The 15,579-nt window shown below is 37.5% G+C and overlaps 2 protein-coding genes across 5 annotated transcripts; one reads left to right on the top strand and one right to left on the bottom strand.

Moving 5' to 3' along the window:
- Nucleotides 3,248–12,704, top strand: LOC18792433 (DExH-box ATP-dependent RNA helicase DExH10). Of its 4 annotated transcripts, none has more exons than XM_020554149.1 (17): nucleotides 3,248–3,388; nucleotides 3,802–4,769; nucleotides 6,036–6,350; nucleotides 6,482–6,586; nucleotides 6,717–6,785; nucleotides 7,108–7,275; nucleotides 7,389–7,460; nucleotides 7,537–7,653; nucleotides 8,118–8,327; nucleotides 8,434–8,592; nucleotides 8,812–8,901; nucleotides 9,022–9,114; nucleotides 9,315–9,468; nucleotides 9,736–9,884; nucleotides 9,983–10,078; nucleotides 10,856–10,948; nucleotides 12,353–12,704. In XM_020554149.1, exons 2-17 carry the CDS (start codon nucleotides 3,804–3,806, stop codon nucleotides 12,461–12,463), a joined length of 2,967 nt encoding a protein of 988 aa, XP_020409738.1. In that variant the 5' UTR covers nucleotides 3,248–3,388; nucleotides 3,802–3,803; the 3' UTR covers nucleotides 12,464–12,704. The 4 variants fall into 4 exon arrangements, with proteins under 4 accessions (XP_020409738.1, XP_020409737.1, XP_020409736.1 ...); XM_020554148.1 differs by having other exon boundaries at nucleotides 3,775–4,769; XM_020554147.1 differs by having other exon boundaries at nucleotides 3,735–4,769.
- On the bottom strand, nucleotides 13,191–15,239 carry LOC18791756 (cytochrome P450 CYP73A100). The gene is made up of 2 exons (XM_007225007.2): nucleotides 14,262–15,239; nucleotides 13,191–14,005 (listed from the first exon to the last, which is right to left on the bottom strand). Exons 1-2 carry the CDS (start codon nucleotides 15,137–15,139, stop codon nucleotides 13,270–13,272), a joined length of 1,614 nt encoding a protein of 537 aa, XP_007225069.2. The 5' UTR covers nucleotides 15,140–15,239; the 3' UTR covers nucleotides 13,191–13,269.

Below are 15,579 nucleotides of genomic sequence, written 5' to 3'. Positions count from 1 at the left end.
GATGCAAAACCATGGTTGTTTTGATGAGTTTTTTTTATCAAAGGACAAATATCAGGACAACTTTTAAGTGCTATTGGGATGATCCAACAATGACATGTGAACAATAGCTTTGCTATTGTGGAGATAGAAATCAGAGACACTTGGACATGGTTTTAGATATATCTTCAATGATGTTGGGGTAAGAGACACTAAAAATGGGTGGGTTTTTATCACTGATAACAAAAAGGACTGGGGCAAGCAATTGAGGCTTTAAAGTCAGATGCGGAACATAAGCATTGTGTAAGGCATCTGCACAATAATTTCAAAGTTGTTGGGCATGGTAGTTTGACACTTAAACAGAAGTTATGGGCTGCTGCTAGAAGTAAAGCGCTTCCTTGATGGGAAGCTGAGATGAACAATATTATGGAAATATCTGCCCCAGCTCATGCATGGCTTAAGGATATGCCAGCAATTTATTGAAGCAGGTCACACTTTACTAATGGGACCAAGTGTGATATACTATTGAACAATTTATGTGAATGCTTTAATTCAGCGATTTTGGAGGCAATAGATAAATAAATTATCACAATGGTGGAAAGGATAAGAACCTATTTGATGTTGAGAGTTGCAAGACAAAATAAGGTGAAATGGACTCAAAGAGTTGGGCGAAAGATATTTCAGATTATTGAAAAGAACTTGAAAGAGAGTGGCTCATGCATTGCACAGAATGCAGGTGGAAATAGGTTTCAAGTTACCCATATATATGGTGGGCAATATGCAGTTGATCTAAATACTTACTCTTGCTCTTGTAGAAAATGGGATCTATGTGGCATCCTATGTTGCCATGTCATGGCTGCAAAATCAAGGCAATAGAGGAGCCTAATGAATTATGTCAATGAGATATATAAGAGATAAGATTATGATAGGGCTTATAGCAATTACATTTCACCAATGTCAAGCCAACAATTATGGAGGAAATCAGGTCATAGGCCAATTAAACCCCCACTGTATCACAAACATGGTGGTTGGCCAAAGAAGGCAAGGACTAGACCCGTTGATGAGATCCCATAGGGTGCCACTAAGCTTAGGAGATATGAAATTGTAATCCATTGCTCAATCTGTGGAGGAAAAGGCAATAATGCTACTAATTGTGGAAGGGCATATGGCAATATGGGAAGAGGAAGATGGAGAGGAAGAGGGAGAAGAACCAACTCAATCCATCAATCTGAAGAGGAACTCCAATGTAGACAAACAAAGTTACAGGTAAAGGATGTGAAACTATGATTGAATGTTTTAATTGGATGACTCATTTCAATTGTTTCAATTGTGATTAATTTCATTTATAGGGAATTAGAGGAGGGTTGACAAGGACTGCAGCCACTTCAAGCCAAACAACTCCAACCAATGTTGATAGCCAAGCAAGTGGAACCAATGTTGCTTCACAATCAGCTTCTTGCAATTCAGCTTCACAAGCAGGTGCAAGCAATTTTGATTCACAATCACAGTCTGCTGTTACCACTCAAAACACTTCCAGGCCACAAGGGAAAATGTTCAAATCCTCTGCAAAAAGGGCAAGGCCATGGAGGTAAAATAGATGATGGATTTCATGGGTATTTTGAACGGATGGCTATTTTTGGATGGATTTTGAAATGTATATTTTGAACAGATGGGCTAGTAGATGTTGGAATGTGTATTTTGAACAGATGGCTCTTTTGGATGGATTTTGGATGTTTAAGCAATGTTGGAATGTATATTTTGTAGTAGAAGTTGGAATGTGCATTTTGAACTGATGGCTATTTTGGATGGAATTTGGATGTATTTCAAAGGTTGGAATATATATTTTTAACAAATGGCTCTTTTGAATGAATTTTGGATGTATTTCAAATGTTAGAGTGTTTATTTTTCAACAGATGGCTATTTTGGATGGATTTCAAATGTTGGAGATGTTAATATGTTGAATTTGGATGGATTAGAAACATTGGATATTTTTTGACAGATGGCTACATTATGTTTCTGTTGTAATTTTAGGTCCGTATTTTTCTTTTGCTTGATACTGCTTCTTGGATTAGTGTACGTTTTCCCTTGCTTTTGTTGTACTGCTCTGTTTGTAGTTTTTAGGTATTTTGCCTTGGCTTGTGCCAAAGGGTAAGTATTCAGTTACCCAAAAAAACAAAGAAGGCATGCATTCAACCAATTTGATTAAGCCAAATCTACATTGAACTTTGAAATCTACATTGAACCAAATCAAAAGGCCACTGCATTCGTTAAGCCAAAAGAAGGCACAAGAAGGCCACTATATTCAATCAAATCAAAACCTACATTCAACCAAATGAAAAGCTAACTAATACAGTAAACAACAATAAAATTACAACCAAACAATTCAGCAGCCCACTTCGAAATTTTCTCTCTATCTCTTAGCTCTTGCACAATCTTCTTATCTTTAGCTATTCTCTTCCAATGAGTTGATTTATCTCAACAATCGACATATGACATGTTTGGCCTGCTCAGACATTTTCGGGCCCTTCCAAGCCTTCCAACCACAACCACCACCATACTTCTCTCTACAACACACATATAACCTCCTCCTTGCATTTTCATCAGACCAGCGAACAATCATTTCAGCCTCAAATTCACATCGGTAGATGCACACCATATCATCCTCCGTAATAAAAGTGGTCGAACTTGATTCGGTAGAAGCTGCACGTTTGTTCCTATGCATTCTATCTTCAACTGCAATTTCTTCTCTTGTTCATGAAATTGATGAACATAAGAGATGTGAGAAGGTTAGAACGCCTACACATGGGGTTGGGTTCTGTCATCAAGGGTGGGTTTTGTGAAAAAGGGGTGGTTTCTGTAGAATCTCCATGTCTAAAACGAAGGCTACAAGGGGTCGTTTCGTTCCAATAAAAGAAGGCTGAGGGCTGATGTATAAAAGGACGATATTACCCTTAGCAGGCGGCTTACGTGCCTTTCACATGGTGTTTTTGACGGGCATTTAGATGGAATTGGGAAAAACCTAATGGCATGAGTGAAATTGGTGAATAAATTTAATATGAGGTTAAATTGGCTAAAAAATAATCCAAAGTGAACATTTCGACAGTCGAAATAATCCGGGGGTATTCGGCAGTTTATCCTCTTATTTTTTGCCAGGTTGGCTAAAGGTTTAAACTTGAGCAATTTTTCCAATTTTCTTTTAAAGAAGTTATTCCCGCTTTTTCATTTTGGGGTTAAAAACTCGTGTAAATTTTGAATAGCTTCGGTGAAAAAAAAAAACTCAATAAGGCCCTCAAATTGGGCGGTTCTCCGAATAGCCGCTGTAAAACCCTAATTAGCTCTTCGAATAAAACCCTAATCTGTTCTCCTTTATGTCAAGCTAGGGCTTTGGGTCGCTGAGAAAGCTCGGTTTCAGGTAAGCCAATTTCAAAACGTTGGTTCATTTTAAAGGACGTTTTTCTGTTTTCCGTTTCTCTGTTCTTCTTTTATTCTCTCGTTTAAATAATCTGAATCTTCTATAGTTGACGCTGGTCACAGGTTTATGGTTCCTTAGGAATTGGCTGTTGATACCTGAAATCCAAAGTAGTTTTCTTAAATGAATTTCTACTATGTATGTATTTCTGGAAAATTTTTGACGATTTTATGATGCAAGTATTGTTTAGCTTGATGATTTGACACAGTATATATGAATTATTAAAAAAATTACTCTTTTGTGAACAAACACCACTTTCCTTCATGTTTTCTTTTTCAAATTTTTGTAGAAGAAGAAAAACTCAATATTAATAGGAGACTTTTGTTCAGTTTGGCTTAAAGTGGATTCAATTTTAGGAATGGAAGAATCTCCAACAGTTGCAAAACGAAAAGAGCCTGAAGGGTCAGAGATCACAGAAAACCCCATCCATGAATCTCCCCAGAAGCGACGCCATTTGACCCGAACATGTGTGCATGAGGTTGCAATTCCCAGTGAGTACACTTCGACCAAGGGTGAGTCGGTTCATGGAACCCTCTCGAATCCTGTGTATAATGGCAAGGCGGCCAAGACATATGAATTTACCCTTGACCCATTTCAGCAGATATCTGTGGCATGCTTAGAAAGGAATGAGTCGGTTTTGGTTTCTGCCCATACTTCAGCAGGTAAGACTGCAGTCGCAGAGTATGCAATTGCCATGGCTTTTAGAGATAAGCAGAGGGTTATATATACTTCACCACTGAAGGCTTTGAGCAATCAGAAGTATAGAGAGCTCAGCCAGGAGTTTAAAGATGTTGGATTGATGACTGGAGATGTTACAATCTCACCTAATGCTAGTTGTTTGGTCATGACAACTGAGATCCTTAGGGGAATGCTTTACAGGGGTTCGGAGGTTTTAAAGGAAGTTGCCTGGGTTATCTTTGATGAAATTCATTACATGAAGGATCGCGAAAGAGGGGTTGTTTGGGAAGAGAGTATTATATTTATGCCTCCAGCTGTTAAAATGGTTTTTCTTTCAGCCACAATGTCCAATGCCACTGAGTTTGCAGAGTGGATTTGTAATTTGCACAAACAGCCTTGCCATGTGGTGTACACAGATTTTCGACCAACTCCTCTGCAGCATTACGTTTTTCCAGTGGGTGGGAATGGGTTGTATCTTGTGGTGGATGAGAATGAACTGTTCAGGGAGGAAAATTTTGTGAAGCTGCATGATACTTTTTCAAAGCAGAAAAGTGATGGTCACAGGAGTTCAAATGGCAAGGCAAGTGGGAGAACTGCAAAAGGTGGGACTGCATCTGGGGGTTCTGATATCTTCAAAATTGTTAAGGTGCGCTCTTCATTTTTAACTTTTGCTCTTCCTTCTTGTGTTATACTGATGGGTGGGTTTTCTTATTTGTTCAAACATAGCTGCCCTAGTACTGCAGTCCATTTTCCCTTTTCCTTTCTTTTAGCGGCATAGCTTTTACTCGTAATAGTACCTATGGTGCTCTATTAACCAATAATTTAAGATTTTGTATGGCCATGCATTTAATTCAATATCCTATATGCACAAGAAAATGCACCATTGTTGGTGGATTTAACTTTTTAACGACATCTTCATATTATTATTATTTTTTTGTCTTGATATTTGTCGAGTATGTTTCTCTTTTTGGAGTGACTTTTGAAGCTATGGTTTCCAAGAGAGAGTTTGGTTTTCCTGATGCATCTTATTTTGGTAAGCAATATAAAAAAACTTTCATTGATATCAATGAATGTTGGTGGGATGGTCAATTTTAACAATAAAAGGTTTCGTACATGCTACTATGGAGGAGTATGGAATTTTCTGACCTGACATCGTTTAATCTTTTATTAGTACCATGAATTGCATGGTGTTGTTTATTTATTGCAAGTTTGGACCGTTTTTGGCAAATATGCAATGTTTGTTTCTTTTAAGTGCTCATCTTCACTGGTGGATAGAAATGAGAATCTGGATGGCAGTTTTCTGGTCTAATATAATATGCTTGTCTGAAAAGTAATTTGGTCATTTAGGGTATCAAGTAGGACATCAAAAGGTTATACTTATTAAAAACAAAGAGGGAAGAAACGAAATGAAAAGTAGAACATTTAAGGTTTTCAGAGCCAAATGTTTTCTTTAGAAGCCGGTTTGGCAAATTGCCTAAGGGTTGGGTTTATCATGTGTAATGTTAGCAAATAGTCTACTCTTGCCATCTTAGGGCTGTTGGAGCGGAACTTTTAGACAGGTCCTTGCCAAGCATAACCTTTGCAAACTTTTATCTATGGAATGGGCGATTGAAAGATTCCTGAAAATAATAGGTGTTAATGTTTTCCCTCACTTCTGCTACATCATTCTTACTCTGGAAGTCTTATTGCACTTGCAGTAGAATAGGAGTTACTGTCCTCCTGTTTCGGCCATGATGTACTAAACATTTTCTGTGAGATGTTATTTTACATTTCTTGATGTCACTCTTGCTGACCTGTTTATGCATCTACCTACCATCATTGGTGCCTTCTCCAATTGACATTATCCATATGCCTTTCTTTCTTTCTACATTCATTCATTTATTTAGTTACAATTTTCTTCCTCAAATTTCAGATGATTATGGAACGGAAATTTCAGCCAGTTATAATTTTCAGCTTCAGTAGAAGAGAGTGTGAACAACATGCGATGTCCATGTCTAAGCTTGATTTTAACACCCAAGAAGAAAAGGATGATGTTGAAGATGTTTTTCGTAAGGCAGTGCTCTGCTTAAACGAGGAAGACAGGCAGTTGCCTGCTATTGAGTTAATGTTGCCACTCCTTCAGCGAGGCATTGCTGTTCATCATTCTGGCCTTCTTCCTGTTATCAAGGAACTGGTTGAACTTCTTTTCCAGGAAGGCCTTGTAAAGGCACTTTTTGCCACTGAGACAGTAAGAACATCTCTTAAGCATTCTTTTCTCACTTTTCTATGTCATTTGCTAAAGTTTTGGTTTATAGCTGTAACTTGTTTAGTTTCTATGTTAAGATTGATTAACTTATTAATATCTGTCGTTTGTGACAGTTTGCAATGGGCTTAAACATGCCAGCAAAAACTGTTGTTTTCACAGCTGTTAAGAAGTGGGATGGTGATAGTCATCGATATATAGGATCTGGTGAGTACATTCAGGTAAGTGAGAATTTTGCTGCTTTTTTCTTTAGAAGAAACAATAGGTGATAGAGACATGGTTGTATATTTGTATGTGCTGCATGCTTAGATATATATTTTAAATTATTAACAGTTATCTTAATTCCCGTAGATGAGTGGAAGGGCTGGGCGTCGTGGCAAAGATGATCGCGGTATTTGTATCATAATGATTGATGAGCAGGTGATTCCACCACTACTTATCTCTCTGTAGTATACAAGTCCCACTCACTAATTTCTATATTGAGTCATAAATTGAGAAGTTGATCATTATACATTAACCATTAGAAGTCCTTCCATATGTTGAAGTTTCCATTTAGTCACCTTCGGATTTTTTGTTGCTTTGTTATATTTTATTCTTTTATATTTTTAGAGCTAAATTCATATTTATAAAGGGTAAAGGGAGAGAAAGAGTTCTTTTGTTTTCTTGAAAATCACAGCCCAGTGTGATGTTTGAGAACAAGCTTAGGTCATGAAATGAATGTTTATATTGTTACTTCTTGCAGATGGAAATGAACACACTCAAGGACATGGTTTTGGGTAAACCAGCTCCTTTAGTTAGTACTTTCAGACTCAGCTACTACTCAATTTTAAATTTGCTGAGCCGTGCGGAAGGCCAATTCACAGCTGAACACGTGATAAAGAATTCATTCCACCAATTTCAGCACGAAAAGGTTTCTACTGAATCACATATTTTGTTTGTACTGAATCACATATTTTATTTGTACTGCACCCAACCACCTGGTGCATAGTGACTAACCACTTCGGATCTTTCTCTCTTATTTAGGCTTTACCTGATATAGGGAAAAAGGTTTCAAATCTTGAGCAGGAAGTGGCAATACTTGATGCATCAGGAGAGGTAGTCTTTTCCATTGTGATTATATATGTTTTTCTTGTTTGTGTTGTATTCTTATAGTTTAATGTTTTATATGCAGGCTGAAGTTGCTGAGTATCATAAGATAAAACTTGATATAGCCCAACTTGAAAAGAAAATGATGACAGAGATAACGAGGCCTGAAAGAGTTCTATATTTTCTTCTTCCTGGTCGCCTGGTATGTGCCGAGAATGGTCAAGCTGGTTGAAATTTGATTGTGATCATAATCTAGTTGTTTCTAATAGCATTGAAATTGAATAATGCGGTCTCTTGGTTGTAATTGTAATTTAACTTTTATAGATGTTTTTTTAATAGTTTTGGAACTGAGTAATGCGGTCTACTCTTTTCTCCTAATTTCTATTTAATTCTCAAATATGTATTTCTGAGTACAAGTGCTAATCTGATAGGTAGAATAAGAAAATATTTACCTTTTTCTTCTCACATCGATGTATTACCTAATAATTTATTGATATTAATTTTTCATATTGTGCCTTGTCTTTAAGCTTCTTTGTTCAGCTGTCATTATATAGTATATACACTGGCTTAAGGCCAATGGTTGCTTCAGCTATTGATTTTATATTCCAAAGGTTGCAGGTCATGTTTTTGCTTGTTCTTATTCAGAAGGCGTTATGATTGTTGCAGGTCAAGATTAGGGAAGGTGGTACAGATTGGGGCTGGGGAGTTGTAGTTAATGTGGTTAAAAAGCCGTCATCCGCATTAGGCTCACTGCCTTCACGCGGTGGTGGTTATATAGTGGATACTTTGCTTCACTGTTCTCCTGGTTCAAGTGAGAACAGTTCACAACCAAAACCATGCCCTCCTCGTCCTGGAGAAAAGGGTGAAATGCATGTAGTAAGTTCAAGCAACGAAGCTATAAATTTTAGATGTGGTTTGTTAAGTTTTCAAGTAGTTGAACTGGTTTTCTGGAGTTTCTGATATTGCTATCCATCTGGTTTAGGTCCCTGTCCAATTGCCCCTGATTTCTGCTCTAAGCAAACTCAGAATATCCATTCCTTCTGATTTGCGGCCATTGGAGGCGAGGCAAAGTATTCTGCTTGCAGTCCAGGAGCTGGGAACTCGTTTTCCACAAGGCCTTCCAAAGCTGAATCCTGTAAAGGTAATGATCCACTGTCTTTGATACGTTGGGGGTATGAAAAAACCTTTGTTTTCTACCATATTGTTACAAAAGTTTCCTGTACCTTACCTTTTAGTTGTTAACATTTTTACCTGTAATTTTGAAAAATGAAAAAAATTAAAAATGGTCATACCTTTTTGACTAAACCACCTTTGATATTTCTTCTGTGATATATTTCTCAAAATTTATATTGAATTTTAGGATATGGGCATTGAAGATCCTGAAATTGTTGACTTGGTTAATCAAATAGAGGCCCTTGAGCAGAAATTATATGCACATCCGCTGCATAAGGTTTGTCATATTATTTAAAGTATTTCAAATTCCAAAGGCATTATACTGTCTGGACAAAAAATTATTTTCTAGGAATTTACTTCACTATGACTCAATGTTCTTACTATTTGGTCACTGCAGTCTCAAGATGTTCAGCAGATTAAATGTTTTCAACGGAAAGCAGAGGTGGATCATGAAATTCAACAACTTAAGTCCAAGATGCGTGAGTCCCAGGTATGCCTGGTTTGGACAGTCCAGTCTTAAGCAGTTCTGACATGTGGTAGAACCTTACAGAATGTAATGATTCGTATATGATGTGGGTTCAATGTTACACTGACCTTTTGATGTTGCGTATACCAAAATTTGTAAAAGACTCAACTCTGCTGTTTTCCCACCTGTTTCTTTGGTTAATTTGATTTCCATTGATTATGCAGCTTCAAAAGTTTCGTGATGAACTTAAGAACCGTTCGCGAGTATTGAGGAAGCTTGGTCACATTGATACTGAGGATGTTGTCCAGTTAAAGGGGCGAGCAGCCTGCTTGATAGACACAGGAGATGAACTCCTTGTTACTGAACTGATGTTTAATGGTAGTTGCCATGCACTTTTCCTTTCACCAGCCTGCAAAAGCTTTTATTACTTGAGGCCTCTTATCGGACAATTTGGCCAATGCAATAACAATAGAAACATATGATAAGATTGAGAACTTCTGAAAGCTAATAAAGCTGATTTTGGGCTTAGCTAAGCCCACTGGGGCAGTGAAGCTGGTTGACTTATCAGTTTAAAACACCTTTGTTCAGCCCTCACTTCAATATTGTGTCAGCGTTCTATAAGTATAAATGCTGTATGTTGAACAGGTACGTTCAACGATTTGGATCATCATCAAATTGCGGCTCTTGCAAGTTGTTTTATTCCAGGAGATAAATCGAATGAGCAGATACAATTGAGGACAGAGCTTGCAAGACCATTACAACAACTGCAAGAGAGTGCAAGAAGAATCGCAGAGGTGTTATAATGTTTAGCTTCACATACTGGTCATATGTGTAAATGATTTATTTTTTATTTTTGTTATGAACAGCTAGTAATACCTCTACATGGCTGCAGATACAACATGAATGCAAATTAGAAGTGAACGTTGATGAGTATGTGGAATCAACAGTGAGGCCATACTTGATGGATGTGATTTATTGTTGGTCAAAGGTTAGTGTGTTATTATGTGACACAATTTGTTGCTTCCATGCATGAAATTCTCTCTTTCATGGCTATGTGTTGGAACCTCGATAATTGATGATAGAAGTGGTGCAAAGAAATAACATCAAATTGATTTAGTATCAAGTGAAACTTATAAGTAAATGTGTGATGGGTATAATTGTGGGTTGTGGATTTAAAACTAGTCATTTGAGGTGATCATAGTTGAAGGGTTTATATTTATGCTTTGATATGCTTGAAATGTTAATCAGGAAAGCTATTGGTAACTAAACGTTTTCTTATTTGATTTGATTTTTTTACGAAGGGTTATTTTATTTATACTTATGACTCTTGTACCATTGTTGTTATGATGAAAACTTAGTCTTGTAAATCTCTTTATGATTCAACCTCCATGGGATGCTGCATGTGGGTAATAGATATTAAACCGTAAGTCCCAAAGGCGGGAATGTTTTACAAGATAGAAATGACAGATTGTTTCTTCATCTTACTCATGCAACATAATTTTATTTGTATGTTGCTCATACTTTGGATATGTTTGAGTCACTTTATGGTTGGTGTCCAATCATTTTCTGGCTTTTTTGACTATACTGGTTTGTCTAATGTAGTATATTGGGTTATTGGAAGTAGTAATGCTTGGACGGTTCAACTTTGTTAGTTTTTTTATTAGAGGGTTCAACTTCTAATCCTTTGATTGTTTTCAAGCCATAATTTGTTTAATAAGGACTGCTTTTCTTTCCGTTTCTCTTTTTCTAATAAATATTTCATCAGGGTGCAAGTTTTGCGGATGTTACACAAATGACAGATATATTTGAGGGTAGTATCATTAGAAGTGCTAGAAGACTTGATGAATTTTTGAATCAGGTATTTAACTAAGTATTTTTCATTTTTTCGTTCTGTTAAATGTAACCTAAAGTGATGTGTGAGGAAGTTTTGCATGCTTCCTACTTAGAGGGTTTTCAATTTTTCCAATTCAAGTTCATTTGCATCAAATGATCATGAAGAACTATGATGATAGAAAACAATTGTTTCATAGAAGTGGTGGCATGCATGTATAAACTGCATGATAGATTCTTCTTCAATTGACTAATTGGGTATCAGCACTGAGGAATCTTTGGCATGTGACTTGAATTGCTATGACAAAGAATGAATTAGTATCTTTAATGCTTATGATTGTCTTTTGGAACGTATAGCTGAGTCAGTAAGCTATTAGTGTGTGCACTGCAATGTTCCACTATAATTTTGCATAAAATTTGAGTAGTAAATATTTGGTAACATGTATGTGAGATTCCAGAACACCCTCGCATAAAAGTCTTATTTATTTATTTTCTGATAGAGATAAAACTCAAGTAGTGTCTCTACCTTCCTTCAAATTCCAGAATTGCAATTGTAAACAGGATCTTATGGTTATTAGGGTAAACCATACAAGTAAGTTTGGCGTCTTCCGAGCTCTCATGGGTTTGTTTGTGTAGTAATTGGTGGTAGATCTCGCTTTGTATCTTGGGTATATACTCATATATAGCTTCTGGTTCGAAAAGAAAGACAAAAATTAGGAACTTGAATTGAGGCTTGAAATACCCTTGTGTTTGTACTAAAGTTTTCTGATTGATTGAGAAAATGCTTTTGTTAGGAAGCACAACATATCTCATAATTTGGTTTTGTGAGGATTCAAGGGCCTCTTTTACTACAGAACCCATTTGGAAGGAGTGGAAGTTTATTTGACCAAGATAACATTTATAATACACTGGGAAAACTAACATTTACAATTGGTGATACTACAGTAGATTCGGTTAATCATCACATCAAGGCTTTATGAGATAAATTTGGTAAGTCCAGGGGTGAGAAAAAAAACATGTACAAGTGTTTACTGCTGTGGCCTTATTTACAGCTGTCTGTGTCCTTTCTCAGATCACCTTACTGCCAGGCGTAATAGAGTTTGGGCAGGACCTGGCGTGGTTATTAGCTTTCATTTATAGTTATTGTGATCTGGGTTATGATAAAATTTAACTCTTCATAGTGCAATTGGTAGCCAACACTGAAAAGGGAGTGTAGCTTAACTTGCTCGGGCTCTTCGAGTAAAAGTTTTGTATATGCTAACTTCACCACTGGTAGGGTTAGTTTTCTGTGTAGCATCTTGATTAGTTATGCATGGAAATTTCTGAAATACCGACTTTAATTTCCAAGAAATGTGCCCATATATTAATTCCTTGAGAACGGGGATAGCATTAGAAATTATCTTACGGTTTTAACGGGCTGGCCTTTTTTCAGTTGCGTACTGCCGCTCATGCTGTAGGAGAAGTTGCTTTAGAGGAGAAATTTGCTGGAGCAAGTGAAAGCCTTCGGCGAGGTATCATGTTTGCGAACTCCCTTTATCTGTAGATTTCTTCCCGCAGGCCATTACATGCATGCTGGAGACAAAGGTTTCCTTCACGGTAGTGTTTTTTTGTTCTTGTTGTATCATGTTTCTTTCTTTGCCAAATATATATGTTCTTTTTCTCCCCTTTTTTTTTCCCCCTGTTAATCCACATTGTGTACATCCAAATTTTGGAGACCTATGTGGAAGAATATACTTACAAGCATTAATGAAAATTAAAGATGTTGGAAGTCTTTTTATCGATAATCTGCTTGAGTTTCGGCCCTCTTTATTATCCATGATTCATGGATGAATATCAGGTTGGACCCAAATGGAGATTCCACTATGTTTAATTGGATTTGAGCGTTTAATCGAATTTGTATTCCACTACGTTTAATTGGATTTGAGCATTCAATCGAATTTGTAGTATGATGATTAAAGCCAACAATCCAAATATCTTCATCTTTCCTTTCTAATCTCAAAGAAACCGAGGGTTCATTTGATAACCATCAACATAATTAACCTTCGAAACAAGTTTTGTATAACAAGCTTAAATGGATTCTCAAGTTGTGCTAAGACCTGAATTCATTTGACAATGCCAAATGGTGATGTTTGAAAATTTGATAATATTCAATAATGAAAGTGTTTATTGATAATCTGACAACGTAACATATAAATTATAACTGTAGAATGAAAGAGGGCTTTTTTTTCCTAATGGAGAAGAAATGAGTACATAATGGAAAAATAGAAATTACCAATAGTAGCACAGAACATTTATATGTTGCTTTAGCAATTAAATCATGATCAATCATTAAACCGATTTGTTATCAAGTCATGCCTTGATCGGGTTGAATACAACAGTTGAATGGTTTGCTATGTGTAAGCTGAATTGCCCTCCTTTTTCACTCACATCAATTTTCTCCACCCCTTGAGGAGCCTTCATCTCAAAATTTGACACCAATTTGGCAATCACAAGGCCTAGGATTGGCAATGCAAGTATGATCCCGGGGCAGCTCCTCCTTCCCATGCCAAATGGCAAGTACCGAAAATCGACCTTCCCTCCTGCCACGGCCTCCGTACCGCATTCTTCGTCCAAGAACCGCTCCGGTCGAAACTCCTCGGGGTCTTTCCACCATGCAGGGTTGTTGGCCAGCCACCATGCATTGACAACGACCTTAGACTCTTTGGGGATGATGTAGCCTCCTAGCTTTGCTTCTTCAAGGTTCATATGAGGTACTAACAAAGGTATTGGGGTATGTAATCTTAATGTCTCTTTTACCGTGGCTTGTAAGTATGGTAACTCATGCAGGTTGGATTCTGTTACTGGAGCTCCTTTATGGACGATTGAGATTTCATCACGGATCTTGCGTTGAATGGTTGGATGGTTGACTAGCTCAGCTATGGCCCACTCCATGGACCATAGTGTTGTTTCTATTGCCGCAACGTTAATGTTCTCCACAATGTAGAGCACATTTTCTTCACTGATTTCCCCCTTGATTTGAGCATCTATTATGTGGTCGATGGCACAGCTTATCTTGTGCTTCTCTCCATTGGCAGCCATAATTTTCCTGTAAACACATAAAATTTTGCTTATGTAATTGTTTAGATCAAAGTGGATATATAAATCATTAATTACGTGAAATAACTATTTGTACCACATTTACTGATCACATTACTGATCATATCTTTCACATTAAAACCGACTTATCTAACTATATAGTCTGTAAGAGGTGCGGTAACCAACGTGGTATCACTAGCTAGCGTTACTCTTTAAGTTCGAACATACATAACACAAATTTGAGGAAAAAATAAAATGGAAATTACCTTCTTTGCTCAACAAAATAATGGTTGAAAAAAGCCAGCCGCCTACTCTGCAAGTCTCTGCACTTGTTCAAGTACCCTCTTAGAAATGGTCTCAACAAAGGAATGAAATCGCCATAGTTATACTCGAAGCTCTGAGCCAGCCGACTTCTCTCAGAATTAAATCTGGTAGCTTCAATGAACAAAGGGTCCTCCTGTGATTCGAACTTGGCATTGAACATCATCCTATACATAATATTGTACAACATCAATTGCAGACGCTTCCTAATTACTATTCCTTCTGTCTTTGCTCCTTCATCTTTGTTTAGATCATGCACAACTTGGTCCATTTCCTCCTCCCACATGTTGCTGTAATGCTGCACAACTTTGTTAGTGAAAAATGGCAGCGTCATGATTCGACGCATTTTACGCCAGTGATCCCCGTAGATGGTGAAGACCATGTCTTGTCCATTGCCGGTGAATATGTCAAACACCACGTTTCGAGGGCGGGAGCCAAACTCTATGCCTTGGTTGTGGAGGACTTGGGTGGCTAGGGCGGGGTCCGATACCACAGCCAAGTTTTTGGAGCCAAGTTTGAGGAGGAATATGGAGCCGTAGGTTTGTGACATGGATGCCAGAAGGCGATGGTTCAAGTCATTGCCAACTTGGAGCCAATTGCCAAAGATTGGGATGGAGAGAGGACCTGGAGGAAGATTTGAGGAATGGTTGGAGATGAAGTGGATCAAGAAGTAGGCAATAATGGGAATTAGTGGGAGGAATATGATTGCGAAAGTTGGAGGGAGAGGGAGGGAAAGATGAGAGCTTAAGACTTTCGTGAAATATGAAAGCAATGTGAATGTGAGAAGAGTGCAAACGGTGGATTTGGAAACTACATAACCCATGCTGAGAGAGAGAGAGAGGTTGTGGGTTTAGACAAAGGAAGTATTGTTATGTTTAAAGTTTGAGAATTGAAAGGAGGGAATTGGGTTTTTATATAGGCTTGAAATGGTGGTAAGAGAGTTTTGTCTCTCAAATGGTTTTTAAGAGAATCGATGGGCTCTATCAAAATCAAGGTAGGAGAGTGGTGGGTAGGTATTTATAGTTGGTAGGTGAAAATTTAAAATGCTTGTGACAAAAGCATTTTCATTTAGAAAGTCCAACTTGCCTTGTTTTCCTTATAACCGGCATACTTCCACCACTCATAGTGTTGGCTTAATCCTTGAGGATGTGTATAACAATAATTATTGATGACCTTGCGCGAGGCCAGGTCAAATAAAAGATCGGACTGACAATTAGGAGAAATTCTTAAGTGAGGTTGCCGTGTATGACAATTCTATACAAC

This window comes from Prunus persica, chromosome G1 (assembly GCF_000346465.2).
Source record: "Prunus persica cultivar Lovell chromosome G1, Prunus_persica_NCBIv2, whole genome shotgun sequence".
NCBI lineage: Eukaryota > Viridiplantae > Streptophyta > Magnoliopsida > Rosales > Rosaceae > Prunus > Prunus persica.
This window is presented reverse-complemented; position numbering and strand designations above follow the sequence as displayed.